This window comes from Corvus kubaryi, unplaced genomic scaffold (genome assembly GCF_017639235.1).
Source record: "Corvus kubaryi isolate FWS band 111438036 unplaced genomic scaffold, C.kubaryi_AGA036_p1.0 split1-131, whole genome shotgun sequence".
In the NCBI taxonomy this organism is placed as follows: domain Eukaryota; kingdom Metazoa; phylum Chordata; class Aves; order Passeriformes; family Corvidae; genus Corvus; species Corvus kubaryi.
The window spans coordinates 8109190-8129714 of record NW_024582073.1 but is presented as its reverse complement, the minus strand read 5'-3'; the positions used below and the strand labels follow the sequence as shown (position 1 = coordinate 8129714).

The following is a 20525-nucleotide window of genomic DNA, read 5'->3' as shown; positions in this document are numbered from 1 at the left end:
ATTCTTCCCATGAACCCCTGCTTCCCATATATCTGATATATTCAAATTCTTCACCAAACATAATTTTTTTACTTAATCTTTCTGGGGAGTTGGATTTTGTCCCTAGTGTTAGCCCAAGTGAAAATGAGTGTCCTGACCGGTCCTTTTAGGCCAAATTTCCTGCCAAAAGGAAAGTAAGCAGTGAAGCTATGAAATCCTTACTGTATCCTGCTGGTAGCAGGAAATTCAGTCAGGGAACATCTTCATTTATGGCATGATCTCCTTTTGCCATTGAAATAAACGATGCTGCCTGCAGGTGATGGGAGCCTAGTCCACAGGCAAGAACAAGCATTGCAACTGGCTCACTGGGTTCGTTGTTATCTGTGGCCACTTTTTAGTTATTTGCAACTCTGCATTCAGGTGCCTTCCTTCTCTCACAGGACCTGGCTCGGTGGAAGAGTCGTCGAAGGAGCGCTTCACAGGATCTGATAAAAAAGGAAGCTGAGAGAAAGAAAATGGAGAGGTTATTGGCTGGAGACGGAACGAACGAGCGCAGAAAAAGCATCAAAACCTACCGAGAAATTGTGGAGGAGAAGTACGTTGTTTTCCTGGAGTGTAGTGTCATGTCTGAAAGTGCTGTGTGCTCCATAGGTGATAAGTAACTGTGGGCAGCCATGCCTGCAAGCCTGAGAGAGGGAGAGGGGAGGATGTTGATGGAGCAGAAGAAATGGGTGTGATTTTCAGTGTTAATATGAGGGTCTCTCTTGTGTTGTCTTCCTTACAGAGAGAGGAGGGAGCGGGAGCTTCATGAGGCATACAAGAATGCAAAGACACAGGAGGAGGCTGAGAGCATCCTCCAGCAGTACATCGAAAGATTCACTATCAGTGAAGCTGTCCTTGAGCGTTTGCAGATGCCAAAAATTCTGGAAAGAAGCCATTCAGTGGAACCAAATTCCCCACTGAAAGACCCAAATCCTCTGAGATATTTAAGGCAACAGTCACTTCCTGCTCCAAAATTCACTGCCACAATTGAAGCAACCATTGTTCCCACCACTGAACTAGAGCCCAGCAGTTCAGCAGGACGCACATCTCCCAGCAAAAGTGTCTCCAAGGCTGTGCCTATGCTGACTCCCAAGCCTTACTCACAACCCAAAAATACACAGGAAGTTTTAAAGAACTTTAAGGTAGGATACATCACATGCCCCAAAGTCAATCAGGAGGCAAAGAGATCTTGATTAGATCATCTGAACATATGTTTAATGCAATTATGTAGAAAATGGTGGCAGCATTCTGATGTTACAAAATTCAGCTTCATGCTCTGTGCTGCCTGGGTTAATGGTTTCTTCGTGGTTACCGGTCTTAGAAACTTGACCTCTTCAGACTGAAATATTTGCACTGGTCATTTTTCCTCAGGCTAAATTTGTTTGGGGAAAGGGAGAATTTAAGAAAAAAGCAAGGCATTTCCTCAAAGTTTTTAGAAAGAGTATGTGGTCGTGTTTTTTGTTTTTAAACAAAATGGAAGGTGCAGGGAGTGTGGAGGCTTTGACTTTTGAAGCAAGACCTGAACTGACCTTTGAGTCAGGGGTCTGATTTTTGCCATACCCAAACAAGTGTGTCCCTACTCCTTCAGAGTCAAGAGCCAGGTTGCCCGAAGATATTCTCTTTCTTAAACATGCTTCTCACCAGGGATGAATGGGGAAAGCTACTTCACTGGCATAAAGAGAGGATTTAGGTTGTGCATGGAGGTTTAGGGAAACAGGTTGGTACTGGGGTAGCAGAATAACTGGAGATTGATGGTGAGAGAGGGAGAGTGGCTGGATTGGATTGCAAGAACTGTGCAAAGATTATGGGAGTAAAAGAAGTAAGAGAATTTGGATGAAAGCAGGGCTGCCGGGAATAAGGGTGAGATTTGTGGGAGAAAAGGATAGGAGAAGAACAGGAGAGATTATTCTGAAACCAGAATATTAAATGTGAGGAGTGAGTCTTTTGACTGGGTGGTTGTGGACAATGGGAGTAAGATACTGAACCAATGATGGAAAAAGCAAAGAACTGGGATGTGTTAAAAAGAACAGACCAGAATAAGTCGTTTGAAAACATCTGCTGTTCACAGTGCCTGTGCCAAAATGGGAGCTTACCAAAGTCTCATTGTAGTCATGTTGTGAGCAGTGTGAAGCCTACTGACATGCGTGCCCCCAGCCTCTAGAGTTTGGGTTCCCTTCTGTCTGCCATTGCTCATACTTTGCTAGTGGCATTCAAGGGTCCCTGAAGCCCTGCTGATATCCTGTAGCACTGCTACCATGTATATTTAGGTTGTTTGCTTTCTAAAAGGTAAGTCAGCTTTTTATAGCTAGTGAAAAAAGTATGTTGTGGTGTATAATTTATTGAAGTCTGTCCCAGCTCTTGTGGAAACCACACCCCACCTTGTTTCCTAGTTGAAATGTGAAACTGATAATTCCTGTTTTTTCTTATACCTCAGCTGGTATGCCCCCAGAGTTTACCTTTTAGATATCAGTCAATCGTGGATCTTTGGGGTTTTTTTGATCCCTGACACTTTTTTCATCAGAGGACCAAGATGGGTGTGTGTATCACCATAATGTTATTGCATATATAATTCACATATGTAGGTAAAAACTAACCCATGAAGGCTCCTACCCCTCACAAGCCACTACAAAAAAAAAAATCTGTCTGAATGTTGTTCACATGATGTGAAAAAATGTGCTTTGTCTCAGTAGGAATCATTCCCTAGCACATGTAGCTGTAGCATTATTTTCCCTTGAAACACCAGTCTGTTGGTGATTCTTGGCCCTGGTGACAATGTGTTGACTTCCTCCAGATCAGAAGGAAAGGAGTACGTTTGTTTAACTCTGCAGCCAGGGCATCTGTCCTGCTCATTCGAACATTTGGTTTTCCTCCTTAATATAAATAGAGAAATGTCTTAGTCTAAACAGAGACACTGAAATGGATGGTGTGGCCTGCCAGTGTTTTCCTGGCCTTTTAATTTTTGAGATCTTTCATAACCTGCCTCTCTAGTAGATAATCCAGCACACAGTCCCGGACGACTTGGGGCTCAGTGCCTGCTCACATCAAACCCTAAGAGAGATACTGTGTTTGTTAAGTGGATGAGGTCAGTGTAGAAAGGGAGGGAATATTTTCATCTGAAAACCAGCAGTGGAGCTGATTGTGCAAGGGCTAACTGCCTTCACCTTCCCACATCTGGCAGAGCTAAGGATGCCCAGCAGCTCAGAGATGGCCTCTTAGTCAGTCATGCTCATGAAGAACAGGGCTCTGGATGCCTGTGTACGAGAAGTCAATGGGAGGAGTTTGCCCTCAGCTTGGTACTGATGGTATATACTAAGTTGGAGGGCCACTCTTGAGGTATCCAAGCTGTTCACTCAGTAAGTAAGGAAGGATCTCTGTGCACAGAGTAGCAAAGCCCTCCTTACTCCTCAGCCCTGCTGACAAGCCTGTTAACATCTGTGCTGTAGCCAGGCAGGAGCAATGTAATGGTACTGAGACCTGGTCGTCTCCTGGTTTCTCCCCACCTGGACCCTCTTATGGTGAACAGCCAGTTAGTTCTCTGTAGCAAGACTTCTCTTGTATGCTTCTACAAAGAGCCCTTCAAATTGAAAGGAGTCTTTACATGCCACCTCCATTCAGAAATTACAGTGTTACAGCACCGAGAAGTTGTATCAGTGCAGAGGAAGAAGCTAAAGCATATCTTGTACTTTCTTCTTTGCTTAAAGGTTCCTTAGCAGGAATATACAGCCACCAAGGAGCTAGCTTGACCCTGAGAAGAAAGGTAGTTAAACTCTTTCCACACTCTCTTTTCAAGGAGATTGCCTAAAGTAATTTTTTGGGAAAGCACCTAATCTATTTGATTGCCTTATGGAGAGGGTGGAATCACCAGTTTTATTTGCTGGTGCCTTGATTATGTGTTAAGAACAAAAAAGAAACAAGTGGATGAACTCAGCTGCTCTTGTCCCTTCAAAGTTCACATGACAGTGCTTCAAAAAATCAGACTGCTAATACTGTGGTGAGGTCATTGGGGTACATAAGCAGTTCATCAGCATAATTAGTCCTGGAGAATCTGCCTGGCTCTTGCATAAAGCAATGCAAAACCCAGCAATTTTGGTCTAAATTTTACACAAAAATTGATTTTTTTAAAACATCCTTTGGTCTGTGATGCACACAAAGGGTGTCTGTATGTTACTGGGAGAACGGAATGTGGGAAACCAGGAAATCCAGAAAAATTATTTCCTTGTGTCTGTATTTTGTTTATGAGCCCCCTAGGGTCATAGGGTCCTCTTCTGTTTTGGCCTGTGGAATGAAGTATGTGCTTGGCTCCATCCTTCACTGATAACAAAGACTGTGTTAATGATTGTAGTATCATGTTGAACTCCTAATTTCCTAAATTCCTTTGAATGCCACTTGTCTCAGCGTATTTGTTTAACTGTATTTCACAGGTAGATGGAAAAGTCAGCATGAATGGAGAAAATGTCAACGGCATGGAAGAAAAGGATAAAGAATGTACAACAGTAATATTTACTCCTTCACCAGCCAGATCTCTGAAATTTGACGGAGTAGCCAGAGGGGACAGGCCTCCGGTAGAGTTGAAGAAGGACCCCCCAAGTGTTGAGCTCAGTTTACAGAGGCCTGCCACTCAGAGTGTGCACAAAGAGCCAACAGTAAGACCAACACGAACAAACCAGCCTTACTTTCTTTGCCAATTTTCTGTCTCATGATGTGTTTAATCACTAACTAATGATACCCAAGTGCCTATGTTTGCCTTATTTCAAAAGGGTGTGCCCAGACCAGGAAAAAGACTATAAACAAAGCCCAAAATCCTTTGTAAATTAAAGGCTTCTTCTTTTTGTATGTGGGTAGAGAAATAGGAGGGTAAGATTAAAAAAACTTTTTGTAGCCAGTGGGGGTCTTGGGGGGTTTTTTGTTGTTGTTTTTGGGTTTTGTTTGTTTCTTTTGGGGTTTTTGTTTGGTTGGTTGTTGTTTTGTTTTGTTTTGTTGTTGTTTTGGGATTTTTTTCCAGATGTCATGCAGCAGATAAGCATGCTTTAAATGTGCTGGGCCGGGGAGAAATTGATTCAGTGTTCCAGCCGTTGTGCCGGTTTATTCAGCGCTTCTCCTAATGTCAGCTGATTAGATCAGCAACATAATTGGACTGTGTGAGCCATTATAATTAGTCTCAGTTTTCAATTTTCAAAAGAGGATGTGGATGTGCTGGCAACTTTGAACATTTGGTTTTCATTCCCTTCTCAGAAATGTTAGAAGAGGGGATAAGCTATTGAAATGCTCAGAGGGGCCAACATGCTTCTTAACTGCCTTATCAGAGAAACAAATTAATTTTAGCCTTTCATCTTTCTCTCCCCCTCCTCCCCAGAGAAAAAGGCAGGAGTAAAACTAGAGCATATCACATCAGGCATCTAGATGCTACAAAACTGTAATAAAAGTAGATAGTAAAAGCAAAACAAGAAATAAGGAGAGGATTGCAAAGAGAGCATGTAAAAGGATTGCAAGCAAGTGACAGGAGAGGGAATTCTCACAATTTTTTTCTGTGTAACAACAAAGAGAATTGGAGATGTGGTGAGAGTTGGGGTATGATAATTTTTTCTTTCATCTTAGATTTCATCCCAGCATTGGCCAGAGGGATAACAGGGAGCAGACAGGGATCTATGCTGGGCCGTGATGGCTCATTCATGAGAAAGGGTTTGTGTTTTACTCCCCTGCTTAATGCCAGTCTCTAGCTATGGGCACAAACCATGGAGCCTGCAGCAATCATGGGAACTGGTATGTGCTGTGAGCACAGACTTGATCCTGTCTGAGGGAACTGGTATTGAGTCAAAAGTGAATGATTTGCAGGGAAGGCAGAGCTGAGGCTGCTCCTGTCAGAAAAATTTGGATGTGAGGGAAAAGCCAGGTAAGCATTAGATCTGATATGGAAGAGCAGGCAGTGGGAGTGTTTGGAGAATAGAGAAGAACCTCAGCTTGCTGGAGATTAGAAGCTCAATGACAATCAGAAAAGTAGCCAGGTGAAAATATTACTCACTCCTTTTTTTAGGATTTTCAGGCCTAGTTAGAGTTATGAGGAAACTCAGCAGCAGAAGTTGCTGTTAGGTCTTGAGTGTGCTTGTATCTCTTTGATGTCCTCTCATCCTCCCCTTTCTACAGCTTTGAGGATGATATGGCCAGCTGAACACAAATTTTTCCGTGTCTGGTTTCTCCTTCCAATTCTTAGTTCTTGTGGTGATACTAGCAAAAGAGGCAGAAGAGTTTGACTCCTCAGACTCCTTGTGACTCTTGACATTTGCAGAATAGCTCTTGGTTTGTAAGCTTGAATGCACTTAATTATGAAGCCTCCAAGAGAGAATGCGTGTGCACCAAAATGGTGCTAGTGACAGAGTGTCTATGCTCTAACTACAGATTTTATATCACTAGCCTCACAATTCCATCAGTAATGTGACTGGGTAGTGCAAACCATCATAATTACTCCAGGCACCCCAGCTTCAAGCAAAGGTATTAAATGTATTAAACATGTCAAGGGCAGAGCAAGGAGCGCAGACTGCTTTGAGGAGATCTTCCATGATCAAATGGAGAGAAGAGAAGGAGATCTGCCTGTAGCTGGAAGGGAATTTGCCAGCCTAAAATAAGATTTCAGGTTCTGTTTCTTCTGGATGTTTACTTCTCTTTACCCAGATGCTTCTTTTTAATTTTCCAGGTCTCCATGCCTCAGACTAAGGCATGGGCAGTAAATTTAGCTGTTAAGCATGCAGGAAAGTCCTTGTTGATGGAAAGGGCTTAGCTGCCAGGTTACAGAGATGGGGCATGGTACTGATGCTTGGCTTCTTCACTGTGTGCGTTGGGACACAGACAAGCACTGCTATAGACAGCTTGATATGGTTGTAATTGGTCTGGGGCCTTATCTGCAAGAACTGGGCATCTATGCTGGACTCACTTCACTCAGCCTTCTCCCTGTACTTATTTTACTTCAGACTTTGGACAACTAACACAATGATGTCAGCCTCATCTGCAGAGCCTGAAAGGCTAAACTCCTCTCTGAAGGATATAACCACTCCTAGGAAGGTTGGGAATCCAAATTAGGAAAGCTAAGATCCTCCTAGGCTTGTCCCACTCCCCATAAAATGTGACCTCTTGCTCAGTAGGATACTGCATCTAGCACTCACTGTCGGCATTCCAGAAGGGAAAAAGAGGTTTGATTTTTGCTCCAGGGGTGGGACATTCTTAGAAGTAAGGAAGCCTTCTGAAAGCCTCCACTATCACCTCCCACAAAGCAAAAACAGGGCTTTAGGTTTTCTCTGATGCTTAACCCTTCTGACATTCCAGAAGAGGAGGAGAAAATGACGGAAACAGGCATAGAAAAGCAGCTGAGATGAAGAAGAAGAGCTGTCTAAAGGGAAGAAATAACTGAAGCTCTTATGCCTTGAGAAAACTTCTACAAATTAAGCATGTTTTCAAAGCCATTTCTAAACTTGCTTTCACTGTGTTTATTTGTATATTTTATTGATTCATTTCTTGTTAGCTATGTCCTTCCCAGGCTTTGAATAAGATTCACAGGTATAGTTCCTGTGTTGGGAAATGCTGGTTTAGGAGTTTGTTTTTTCCCCTCTAGTTGCTTGTAGATTTGGTTTGGTTTTGTGTTTTATTCATTAATTTTCTGCTCCAAGTCTCTTTTGTGAAATATATATTTCTTTTCATGCATACCTTACCTATAATAGCACTCCTGTCCTTCCCTTGCGATTCTCTTCCTGTTCTTTACATGCCCCTTCCTCCTCCTCTTCCATCCCGCATAGGGCTGGTCTCCTGCTGTTTCAGTTCATTTGTCAAATGGACTAGTTCTGCCTTCTCTCAGCCTGGCTGGCTTCCCTTTGAAGCTGTGTAGTCCTAATTTGAATCTGTCTGGCTGCCCTTAGGCATTGTCTGCAACAGGGGAAGATGCTGTGCAACTGTAGTCCAACAGCGCTTTTGGCCTGAAGTTTATTTAAGTTGCACCGCTTAAAACACTAATACTATTGAGGCTTTTGGGGAGCTAGGGAAGTGCAGAGATCGTTTCCTGTGGGGGAGACCTCAGTGTCAGTTGTCTTTTTGACAAGAGAAGGACCCCATTATATATGTGAGTCAAATAGTGTTTGGCAATCAGAGACTGACTGGGAAACATATGTACATCCTGCATAAATCGACTATGAAATGAGATGCAAAAAACTGCAGCAGGTGGGCAGGACAGTAAAGAAAAATATTATCAAAAAGTATACTTATATCTCTAGTGTATAGGTAGAGTATTAGGTAGAGTATAGGTAGTGTAAAAGGGATTTTACATGAGACTTACCTTTACTTAAAGTAGCTTACGAAATTTTGCCTATGATTAAAGGCTAAAAAGGATAAACTTGTCCTACAAACAGGAGGAAAATATCTCACTGGTGTTTGTGGAGCAATGTGGTGCTAAGAGGCATAGTAGGTAAAGCATACCTATACCTCTCAATGCAGTTGGAAAAACTGGGGCACAAGCCCAAAGACTGATCCATCAGTGGCAATACCAGCAATAATGTGAGAATCATCTCCTCATCCTGGTCCTACCTGTCAGCCATTTCGGCTGTGTAGTCTTCCCATTATACAGAATAGTGGTGGACACTACAAATGGTGAGAAGTTGTATCCACTAGCTCTTTGAATCAGAAGCTGGAAAAATAAATGTTTTGTTTTAAAACAGTGTTTGTGCAGATTTTAGTGTAGAGGAATTAAGTAAGTAAGTAACATCCCTTTATTTTAACCAATCTTTCTATGAGCATTTAGAAATTATTGGCTTCCTATAGTTCTAATTATAACTTCGCTCTGATCAACCAAAAAAAAAAATACAGGCAGCAACCTAGAAAAGATCAGGGTGAGGTAGTGATGGTGGGGAGAGACAGTTTTCTTTTAATTTTTCTCTAGCTAGCTTAAACTTGTCCATTTCTACTCACTGCATGCTTGGCACAAAATACACTTGTTTTCTACATCCAAGTAACACTCTCCTTCATGTTGAAAAATTCACTAATTGAACTGAGATTAAAGTATAGGCTTTCTTGTGGTTGAGGATTGTTGGCCAAGCTACACGAGAGCAGGGCTGACATCCTGGTTTGTACATATCCAGTAAGACAAGTCTTTGTTCTTTGATTCATTACAAGAAACACTCGTAGAGTAAGTATGTCTGTTCCAGATTGACAGCTTTGCCTTGAACCACACATGAAAAGGTGCATGGAGGGCTGGACTACCTGAAGGGTAAAAGGTGTAGGACGAGAAGTGAGAGCAGCAAAGCTTCAAAGCAGCTAGAAGGGAACTCTGCTCATCATTTGGTTATGAACATAACATGCCTGTCTCCTGTCCTTCAGACAGCCATGCACTTTTCACTGTCTGTCAGTGAAAGAAGCTAATTTTACACCCCAGTCAAGCAGTAATAACTCTAATGACTATCAGGAATCCTTCACACTTTCTTGCAACATTTTCAAGACTTCTCTGTCAGCTACTGATTACCCTGATCTTTCGTTGTAAATAGCTGGCCTGATTATAGTATTATATAGCTGGCAGATGACTTAACCTTTTGAAGCAGTGTTCTGGCTGTAGTACCATATGTTGCATAACATGCAAAAAACTGAGCTGTGGCAGCCCAGGGTTGTGCCATCATTACCACTCACATCATTAATTTTGATTAGGAAATCTTTGTACAAAACTTTTGAAGTCAATGATATGTGCAGAATTCGAATCACTGAAGTTTTGTGATTTGTCAGACAATTTCTACATGTAGCTATTGATGTTGCAACCAGTTTCATTCCTGAATGGTTTTACAACGTTTAAATTGCAGTTTCAACCTGATTCTTTCTGGTATGTCTGCATTCTCACTGATTCCAGACAGCTTGTTTTGTCATGTTTTCATAGAAAATACAATAACATTATTTCACATGATTTTATGTGCAAGCAGTGTTAACTGAGCTGTGTTTCGATTTAATTTACAAGAAGGATTAATAAAGTTCTACTGTAACTTCCTTTGGAGTTTGTATTCTTGTAGAAGTTGTGACACTCTGTGTATAAGGTATTGGATATTGTATTTTTAGGGTTTTGTTAAGGGTGTAAAGTTCTGCCGTAGCAGTAGCCAATATGGCCATTTCTGGCTTGTATGATCTTAATTAAAGAAATACTTGGATTGATACCCTAGTTTATGTGATAAAAATCCTGCTGTCACAAACTGAACTAATTTATTTTCATGCCTAACAGGTGTTTGGTAACACTATATACTTGTGCTTGTGTCTTTGTTAAATGGATACCTTGTTTAGCAGAACATTGGTGTTGCTTTGTCCTCTGTTACTGACGTGCTCATAACCACAACTGCCATCGCAGTGTTTAACTTTCCATCATGAACTATGGCTAAGTCATAAATGGGAAAGCTTACTTTAAGTCCTGGGTATCCAGATGCATGGGGTAATAAAACCACCCATCCAAGTAGACAGCATTCTTCACTTTTTAGAAGTTTTAATTGGACAGAGTCTCGACACCAGCCTGATCTGTGGGCAGAGATCCATGGGCACAGCCCCCATGCACTGAGGTTTTTCCTACTCCTCTTGAAGGCTGCATTGCCTGTGGTGGTGTTGTGTGACCTTCCCTCACAGGCATCTGCAGCAGAGCATGTGTATGGAATGGCTCTGTTGCCCTGCAGAAAGAGACCTCTGCCCACACAAACACATACGGCAGAGGGGTGCTGAGGGGCTACATCAGTCCTTCATCGCAAGGCACGAGAGCTCCTCATAGAACTGAAGCACCTCAGAAACATCACTCACTAGGTTACTCAGTCTTTCAGTGTCCATGTCAAAATACAGTCCTCGTAGGCGTAGCGAAATGCCTTAGGTGTAGTGAAATGTAGTTTGTGTGCCTGTTTTCATGGTCAGTGATAACATCATCATTTGATTACAAATATTTATGAAATGTGAAGGATGATAGTCTGTGGTAGAAAAGATATTTTATCAATTATATCAGTGCAAGAATTTTCTTAAGTGTATTATGCACCTGTTGATAAAATACTAGATAATACTACATTAACTTAGTATTATAAATAGAATTAAGTTTAGTGGAAATAAGAGAGTTCCCCAGTGAAGTTGACTTAATTTTTTTATAAATTAGTTACTAATCAGTTTTATATTTTTAGCTGCGTGTCACTAGCATTTAATTTCTCAGCAGAGGGAGAGAGAGTCAAGTCGCGTGAGCAGGAACAGAACTCCTGCAGCATGCCATTGGAAAGTCAATTTTCTTGCAGCACATAGTAGCTCTTTTTTCTATAAATAACATTTACGTCTATACCTGGTTCAGCCTCCTGAGTATAGGTTATGGGTAGGTTTAGTTATTGCACTTGTGCAGGATAGCTGCATGACAGCACCAGAGGTGATACAAGTGCATCATGTCTGTGCATCATGTATCACTGCGGCATTCACTGAGCATTTTAGCTCCTCTGAGAGGCCGTTATGGCTGTGCTCTTTCTCCAGCACCAGCTCACATCAGCAATTGACTTTCCTGGGTATAACAGTTCAACACTTTTTGTATGGGCCCTGGGATTTTCACAGTTTATAGCTTTAAAGCCTCTGAGGTTGAAGTTAAAGTTGAATGTATTTATTTATTTTAATTTTTCAATTTGGACAATTGAGTTGCTTTTTGAGAGTGAAGGGTGAATTCCATTGTTTTACCAAAAATATCAATCGAAATATTAATAATTGAAATCTACAGCCATTTCTTTGGCAGGGCTTATGGTTTGGAGCAGTGAGTTTGGAGCTTCTTGCTTTTGCATGTGAAAACGACATTGTTTAGGGCAAATTCTGAGCTCTCAATAATAGTCATTTGTTTAGGTTTAACGAGTATTGTAGGTTGTAGAATGACACAGAGTAATTCAGGTTGTAGGTCTCTAGCTGGCTCTGCTGCTTAAAACAGGATCAGACTTGAGATCAGAACAGGTTGCTAGGGGCTTTATCATTCGAATCTTGAAAACCTCAGAGGACAGAAATGGCACGACCTATCTGGCTAGCCTGTTGGACTGGGCTGCCTGTCCTCATGCAGAAAAGAAATACTTGTTTCTTCTTTGAGCAAGGTTAGGAAGGATTTCCAGTAGCTTCTCCCCTGGCCACTGTTGGATCAGGAGCCAGAACTAAGGCTGAAGAGGAAATGTTCTTTAGTTGCAGTAGTGTTCTGCTGGGCCTTTTCTGATGAAGGCTCTCAGTGACACAGCAGGCTGGCATCCAGATGAACTGGGGGAGGGAGAGGTGGGTTATTTGAAAGAAAAGAGCGACTAAATGGCAAGCGATAAACCTCTGGGGCACAGGACTTGAAGTCTTTGGAGCATTTCTCTGGGGCTGTGCTTTAGCCTGTGCCTCAACTGCAGAGACCTCCCCTCCTGGGAGTGTGTGAGACATGGAGGGAGAGGTCTGTGCTTTCTTCGCTCTTGGTATAGATGCATTCACAGGTGGACATGGTAGAGAGGATGTCCTGAAGCTTTCCATCTTACCTTTTTAGAGGTAGCTTTCTGCCTCATCCAGTTCGAGAACTGCTTTTAGGCACGTGGGGGATGTATCTTCATGTCTTGCCTGGGGCAGAGGCTGAGGGTGGCAGAGGTGAAGGTGCACTGGGAAGTGGCGGCAGCGGGGAGGATGGCGGGCAGCCAGCCCCAGCAAGTGCTGCCGCTTCTAGAGACTCGTGGCTGTGATCTGGCGCCTGTCCTGCTGAGAGGTGGCAGCACAGCCCTTGGCAGGCCCCTTCTCTTGTTCCCAGCACTGCTGGCTGCCTGCTGGGCTTGCCTGGGTCACTGGCCCTAGCTATGGCCCCACACCAGTCTGCACTATTTCCTTGCAGGGCATCTTCCCAGACGTGTTCCCTGCCCCTCTTGAGAGCACGCCTCCCTCCAGAGAGGAGATGAGGCAGGGATTCACAAGCTTTGCCAGCATTAAAGTTCCCTGGAGCTTTATGGTGTGTCCATAGGTGTTGAGATCTGTTGGCATTGTCAGCAGATGTCCCCAGTGACCAAGCTGTGAGAGCCCAGGTCTGTTTTTCATGGGGCATGTTCAGATAAGGGGCCACAGGTTCATGTGAGCCTGCAGGGGTAGGAAACAAGATCCATGCAGAAGGTGGAGGTCTGATTCCTGCCTGCAGAAAAGAGGAAATGTCATCAGATTTCCTCCTTTGCAGCTGTTAAGAAGATGGAGGAGTGGGAGGAGGACAGGAAAGAGAGTCTACAATAGACTAATTCTGAAATATGTTACTTCTTATTTCTAAAAGTAGTCTGCATTTTTTATTTTCCTCCGTTCAATGTGCCGTTTTCGAGATCTTGGATGCATTAGAAGCACTAGCTATGGGCAATGGCTGATAACTTTGCTGGAGATTTTTCTTGACTTGCCTTCTGGAAAAGCAGATGTATGGTGGAGGCCGCTGAATAGATCAGCTGAAGTGTTACCCTTGTTTTGACAGTGTGGTTTTAACTCTGCAACAGCCCTGTCCAGGTCAGGAAGCTTGCTTTTCAAAGGCGTTTGAATTATTGCCTTGATATGGTCTTACCATATTTTTTCAGTCCTCTCTTAATAGTGTTTCAAGTATTTCATTACCTTTAATACAAACTCTGGCTTTTCCCCTCGGATAACAGATTGTTTAGACAACCGTGAAATAAAGGAAGTATTTAATTACTTTGCCGCTTTCCCAACACTAGTATGTGCTATCTATTCACTAATGCATATGTTTTTGTGTTATTCTGGAAGGTGAAACTAGGGGGGAAATGTATGCTTATCTCCAGCTAACACAATCCAAGATATCCTACAGTTTTAAAGCTTGTAGGAGCTATTCCAAACCAACCACATTAATGGCTGATGATGAGCGATTTGAAAAGGAGATTAAAGCACAGCCATTCAATACCTGAACGGGCGCATATTGCTCTGAAACATTCTCCCCAATGCCCTGCTGAGCTCCAAGCTGATGTGGTTCAAACACACTACAAAGGAGCAGCAAGCACTGCCCTGAGGAATTAGCACATGCTTTTATTTCCACTGCACTCACTCCATGCTGTGTTCCTCTCTCCAGGCCCCCCCGGTGGAACTGGATGGAGCTGACAGCCTGCAAGCCGAGCCCAGCCCCAGCAGTGCGGCACCTGCCCCCGCAGCGTGCCCATCCCCAGGTGGGTGTGCTGCTGCCCTCACCCCTGCCCATCCCCAGGTGGGTGTGCTGCTGCCCTCACCCCTGCCCTTGCCCTTCCTCACTTATGGGCCTGGACTGAGGTACATCCTGTGGCAGGAATCTGATAGGAGCATCATCAGCAGCACCAACAGGGCTCATTAGAAAATGCTGCAGATGTCAGTAATTTTGACATGAAATGAAATTGATTGCAGTCAGAACAGTCATTCAGTGCAGCAGCCTCCAAGGGATGTGGTAGAGCCCCTGTGGCAGGAGGTTTTTCTGGTGCGGCTGGACACAGTGCTAGGGAATCTCCTCTAGTCTCTCTTTCCCACAAAATGCAGGACAAGGTAGTCTGTCGAGGTCCCTTCCAGCCTGGGCTGTTGTGTCATTCTGTGGTTGAAATGACACACCTGAGTTGTCCACTTGGCCATTTGTGCAAGTGCAAAGTCAGTGCCACAGCATGCTGTAACCAGAAAGCAACAAGGGCAGAAGCTGCCAGTCAGTAATAGCTTCTGTTTGACACATTTTTTTCCCCAAGACATTAAGGAATGGGGAGAAAGAGTAAGAAGGGGCACTTGAGTCCCCATAGGGGCTTTAAATGGACAGTATTATGTAGACTCCTAATTTTCTGCTTTAAAGCCTTTATGCATGATTCCTAATCCAGGGAAAGGAATTTGCTGGTAGAATTTTAAGCTGTTTTCCTCAAAAGTATGTTTCTGAAACATTGTCTTTGAGTAGGCACTTTATTTGCTGTATGCTATTATACTAAGTTCATGGTATTTTTTTGTTGTTCATTTTTTTTAATGGGTCTATCAAAGTTCAGCTTGGTATGAGTAAGTAAAAAGTACTGTATCAAATAGGTATTTAAATGAGATCTCTGGCTGCAGTTGGTGTGTAAGCATAATGCTCCTATTTGTTGGGGATAAATGTGACTTGAACAATTGAGCTTTGCCCTCGAACATCAGTGAGGTACCATTCCCCAAAGATTAGAAGCACATGGGCTGTTAGCAAGGGCTCATTAGCTGACTTAATTACTTTGGCTCCTAGATGCCAAAGTACATAGTTTAGCAATTTTGAATTGCATCTGGAAGGTAATGTAGAAGGTGCAATCTTGTAATGAAATGACCAAATTCTCTTCTCAAGAGTCAACAGTGATGAGCTGGTGTTGTCTACAAATCGCAAAGCCACTTTGGCTCCAGCTCCCCTGCTGTCAGAAATGCTAAAGATTAACAGCAAATTTTAGTATTGTCTGGCAAGGAAAACTGAGATAGCATTGCAAAGATCGAAATGGCAAAGTAACATGGGGTTTTCATTATGTCTGCTTTGGAGGGATAGATGGGGTCCAAAGTCTATGAACATCTTGTAGAGTAAACAACCTCCTTTGCTGTTCAGTACAAGCCAAATACTTCCATGCTGTGGCTCCTATGCCTCTAATGGTGGGGGAACTGCCCCGAAGGAGGGTGCATCTGCCTTGGAAGCAGGAGCAGCTCTTGTCTCTGCTGGTGTGCACGTTCTTAGTGGAGTCTTAGGCTGCATCTCTTTCTTAGCTTGCTCTCCCAGCCTGTCAAAAGGGTATATTCAGAAGCCGCCACTGCTGCTGTGGTTGGAAAGGGAACAGCATCTGAAGTTTCTTCTTTAGGAGGTTGGAGAGATGTCTGGGTGCTTATTCAGTGCCTGAGATGGTGGCAACTGCTCTGCTTCCAGTGGTGGTATCAGCTGTCACAGTCCTCAGCTGTAGACCTGTGTGCTTATAGTCCCTTCTCCCAGGAATCAGCATCAACTTGTTGGATTTCTTTAAGAGTTAGATGACAGCTAGGTTATTCCAGTCCAAGGCTGCCTGTTAGCAGTTTGTTTGTTGTCTGATGCTTAACTGATGGTCAGTGGAAGTGGTAGGTTTAGTGAAAATAGGCAAGCTGAAATATCCTCCAGTGCTGAGAGTGAGACCATGTCATATAGCTACTTGTCTTTGTAGCATCTTAGGATAGGATTCATCACATAACTTCAGTAAAGAGATCTTAACTCAATAGGCCCATTGTAGGTTACAGCTCGTCTCAGCCAGAGGAGTGTCTGAAAGAGTTTGTGTGACTCTTTTCCAAGGACTTCTTCTCTATTTTTGTTGACCATGAAGGGTGTCCCATGAAGCCCAAGTCAAGTGTAACCACATAAATTTTGATAGGTGATTTCATTATTTGAGTCTTGTCTTCTCTGAGAGATTAGTTTTTCCTGTGTTGAAAAAAGTTTATTTTTTCAAAACATCTAGTAAATGGGCTCACAGTATATCCAGTAAGAAACTGGATTGTAAGAAATAGGCAAACATTTTATTTGAAAATGTATCTTAACCTTGCAACATTATCTCTTATATGTGTGGATTAGGTTTAGATCAAAGGCAATTCAAATCAACTGCAGCTTGTGCCAGCCCTGTTGTGAAGAGATTAGAATTTCTTCCCAGTCCTGTCTCTTCAGAGGAAACTGCTTCGAGCGAGAAAGATGTGAAGAAAGCTGAAATAGAGCAGCAGAAGGAAGCAGAGCTCCCTCCTACACAGGAGGTATGTATGGACAAGAAAAGGAGGGAGCGGAAAACAAAACAAAACAAAAAAAAAAGGAGAAAGATCTTACACAGAAATGTTTATTGTGCAAATTGGTATTTTTCTCCATATAATGTCACTTCAGGAGTTCATTCAAAGCATGACCCGGAAGGATGGTTTCAGCTGCCAGATCCTGTGGTCGTCAGAAAGTTCCCCCTCAAAAGGAACTCCACGTGTCTGCTTGTAGTGTTTGAACCTGTAAACTGGTGGGACTAGAAATGAGAACTTAACCTACAAACCCCAGTCCCACCACCTGTTGGGAGGGCAGAGTATCCAGAAGGTGTAGACCGTGGAGCTTAACCCCTTAGTCCTCCTGAAGTGCTGAACAAGTGCAGGTGGTGGTAGAGGTGACAAATGGCTGTGACCATACTGCTCTGTCAGGTGAATTAGATGTTGGTGAGCTAGATGTCGGTAGAGGATTGACTTTGGTGTGCAGGGCAGTGTGAATGTCAACAGGAAACAGCTGGCAGTTACTTACAGGACTTCAGTACTGCAACTCCATGTTGTAATTCTGGAGATAGAGGCTTCATCTTTGGTAATGTTGTTTCAGAAAATAAGTAGAAAGGGTTTAAACTAACCTTTGATTGAACCTGTTGCTTTTTAAATACCGTTTTCTGCTCCCAAATGTCTGAACAGGTGATGAAAGCAAAAGCCCTGGAAGAAAAGGGGAGTGTAGTGCTGCCGTTTTTAAAGAAACTACCGGAGACCAGCCAAGTTACTCTGCATAATTCTGGTCTACAAGGTGAGCAAGAAGCATTTGGAAAACTCAGACAGACAGTAGCTGAATATGGGCATGTGACGTTCAGGGAGAAGTGCTTAATCGATAACTTGGAGGGTTTTGGAGCTAAAACATTTATTTTCTATTTTTATTGACTGATATTGGTAGTGTGGCTTCTCTGATGCAAAGGACTCTTCTGGCTATTCCTCTTAAACACAACAGCAGAAATTTGACACAGCAGAGGAAGAGCCCTATCTTGCATTTACTTGGCCTAGCAGTGAAGGGTTTATTATGTCAATGAGTATTACATACTGCTGGTCACAGATGAATATTACTTATCAATTGGTTTTATTTCATGATAAAATTTTCTGGCAATAAATTCTGCACTCAGTTGCTCTTGTGGAGCTCCTTTTCATAGATGAACAATACACATATCTGGCCACATCCTTGAATTTGACCACTGCCCAGCACAAGTTCTTGCAATGCAGAACCCTTTTTTCCCCGTGCCTTCATGACAAAGTTTTGCTTGAGACTGATAATGTTTAGTAGTTTGATTTAAAATTTATTTTAAAGCTGCATTTTATGTGGGTATTGTGGAAGAAAGAGAGAAAAATTTCCCTGAAGTTTTCTTTCCCATAAGAACTTCCTAGCTTGTTAAACTATAGGTAATATCCTGGTTAGCCTAACGTTTTCAAGATTAAAACTACTGAAGGTGCTCCACTGTGAAAAAACTGGAGAGGGACTTTTTACAAAGCCATGTAGTGATAGGAGAAGGAATAAAGACTTTAACCTGAAAGAATGCAGATTTAGATTAGATATTAGGAGAAATTCTTTATGATGAGTGTGGTGAGGCACTGGAACAGGTTGCACAGAGAAGTTGTGGATGCCCCATCCCTGGAAGTGTTCAAAGCTAGTCTGGATGGAACTTTGAGCAGTCTGATCCAGTGGAAAGTATCCCAGTCCATGGCAGGGGGAATTGAAACTAGATGATCTTTAAGGTTCATTCCAACCCAAACCACTCTGTGATTGTCTGAAAAGGAATGGAATTCTCACTTTTTTTTAGTGGGGAGGTGCTACCCAAGCAGACTGCGAGAACAATATCGTTTTATGTTAAGCAAATCAAACCCAATATCAAGTAACAGGTCATAGGTCTCTTGCCTGTGTTCTGACTGGTGCTGAAACACTTGGCTGCACTCTAGTGTTCACACCATATAGAGCACTGAAAGGCTCGCAAAATCTGTTAAAACCTGTATCTGCAATAGGAATGAATGCAAGCACCGTGCAAAGACTTGAAGGAGTGGCTGCCCTTGCATTAGTGTGCTAGAGCTCTCGTGTAAGTTCAGGTGGCATGTTGCAAAAAGTAGCATTTAAATACAGACAGTCCGTGTGATCTTCGGGTCCACTGTAAATTAGCTGCCATGGGCCAAAGTGACTGTAGACAAAATCCCTCTCATGACCAAGGTGGCTGAGGTCTGAGAGTCTGTCATCGCCTTTTGACCGCGCTGTTTCTTGTTTTGTCTCCGTGCCGTTGCCTGCAGAGCTGCCCCGCGGGGCCATGGTTCCGCTTAGGGTTCGCAACAACTGGCGGCGCTCACAGTTTTTCTCCCAGTCAGGTAAATGCGGCGCTAAGAGCAGCTCCAGCCCTTCTGCCGCTCCAGCCATAGGTGTCTTCGGACGTGGGGCTGGGGCGAAAGCTGATGATCACGGGGACTTGTTCTACCTCTCGCTTTCGTAGAAAATTTCTATTCCTGCTGCACAGTTGACAAAGAGCTGTTGGGTTGCACATTGTTGTGTTGCTCTGGTTTCAGGCACCCAAAAGAAATCCCTTGCCTATAAATACCTTTTTCTTAATTTCTTTAAATCAGTCTAATTTTCAAAGACATTTGGATAGAAAATGGCAATGGTTCTCTTCGTAACTGTGGCTCTTGAATAGTGTAGTCCCATTCTTTTAGCATTGCTGTACTTTTTCCTTCCTTGCACTGAATCATGAAGGGAAAAGTCGATCAAGGTAGGTAACACTCGGTGTCTGAACACTGCTAACATCTGTGGCCAGAAGTAGATGGCATTAGCTAGTGGTAGAGTAGAATCTGATAGTTAATATTGTGCTCCTCTATACCCAGATAAAAAGTAGTTTTGTTGGTGATGGGTGTAATCTGGTTTCTGATTTATTTTCTTGCAATTAGTCCTTGCATTTGGTTGTGGGAGCAAATAGGAAACTAACATAAAGCTCTTTTATACAGATATAGTGTAGATTTGTTTACAGGCTAAGGACATTTTGCTGTGTTAAATTTAATCTTTCATTGTTCTGTTTTTTTAATAGCTGATTCTGATAGTGGTGACAAATCAAATGTGAGTACCTTTTTTGGGTTATTATTTGGTTTAGCAATTTGTGTTTAGCAGAAATTAATTTTTTATGCAAACTGTCTTGTAACATGCCTAAACCAGAATAAGAATTTTTTTCTCATGGACATGTGAGAGGAAAAGTACAACCCAAATCAAGGCACAGTCTGAATCTGGAATTCATGCATTCTCCTCTTATCTGGAGCTAGATATGGAGTGTTTGGTTGCTGGAGCCACTAAAGCTTCACAATCTCAAAATAATATGTAATTCTAAATTAACCATTCTATTTTAAATGCGTAGAAATGAAAGGACTTCATTATTCTTCTGTTTCCTCAATGAAACAAAAAAAACCAACACACCACAAATGCTACTCTGAAGTACACAGTATTTCGCATTCTGTTTGTCATATAGAAATAGACATAATCTTTTCCTATGAGATTCAAATAATACTTATAGTGGAAAGGAATATGACAGCAACTGTCTAAAATTGCCCTTGATTATAACAATTTTAAACGCATCATGTCTTAGGATCCTTAGTGAAGCCTGAGGATTTATTTCATTATGGATAAAAATTAAAAGCAAGACTATAGGCTGTTGTGCTAGCAGACATAAGATGAGAGAATATTTTTTTACAATCTAAAACTGCTTTTCATGTTGTGCAGAAGGTTATAGAGAAGCAAAATATGTATGTTCTTTAAATTTGAGTCC

The 20525-nt window shown here is 42.5% G+C and overlaps 1 protein-coding gene across 7 annotated transcripts in view; it reads left to right on the top strand.

The window, feature by feature from the left end:
• Positions 1-20525, top strand: part of LIMCH1 (LIM and calponin homology domains 1) — a 178186-nt gene that overhangs the window by 139586 nt on the left and 18075 nt on the right. For 4 of the 7 annotated variants that reach the window (XM_042053845.1, XM_042053852.1, XM_042053851.1 and 1 more), the window contains 8 exons: positions 420-574; positions 764-1163; positions 4443-4664; positions 14081-14174; positions 16547-16719; positions 17386-17500; positions 19015-19089; positions 19797-19825. In XM_042053845.1, coding sequence (XP_041909779.1) covers positions 420-574; positions 764-1163; positions 4443-4664; positions 14081-14174; positions 16547-16719; positions 17386-17500; positions 19015-19089; positions 19797-19825 — 1263 coding nt within the window. The remainder of the gene's footprint in view (positions 1-419; positions 575-763; positions 1164-4442; positions 4665-14080; positions 14175-16546; positions 16720-17385; positions 17501-19014; positions 19090-19796; positions 19826-20525) is intronic. The other 3 variants (XM_042053846.1, XM_042053848.1, XM_042053849.1) reach the window with 3 other exon arrangements.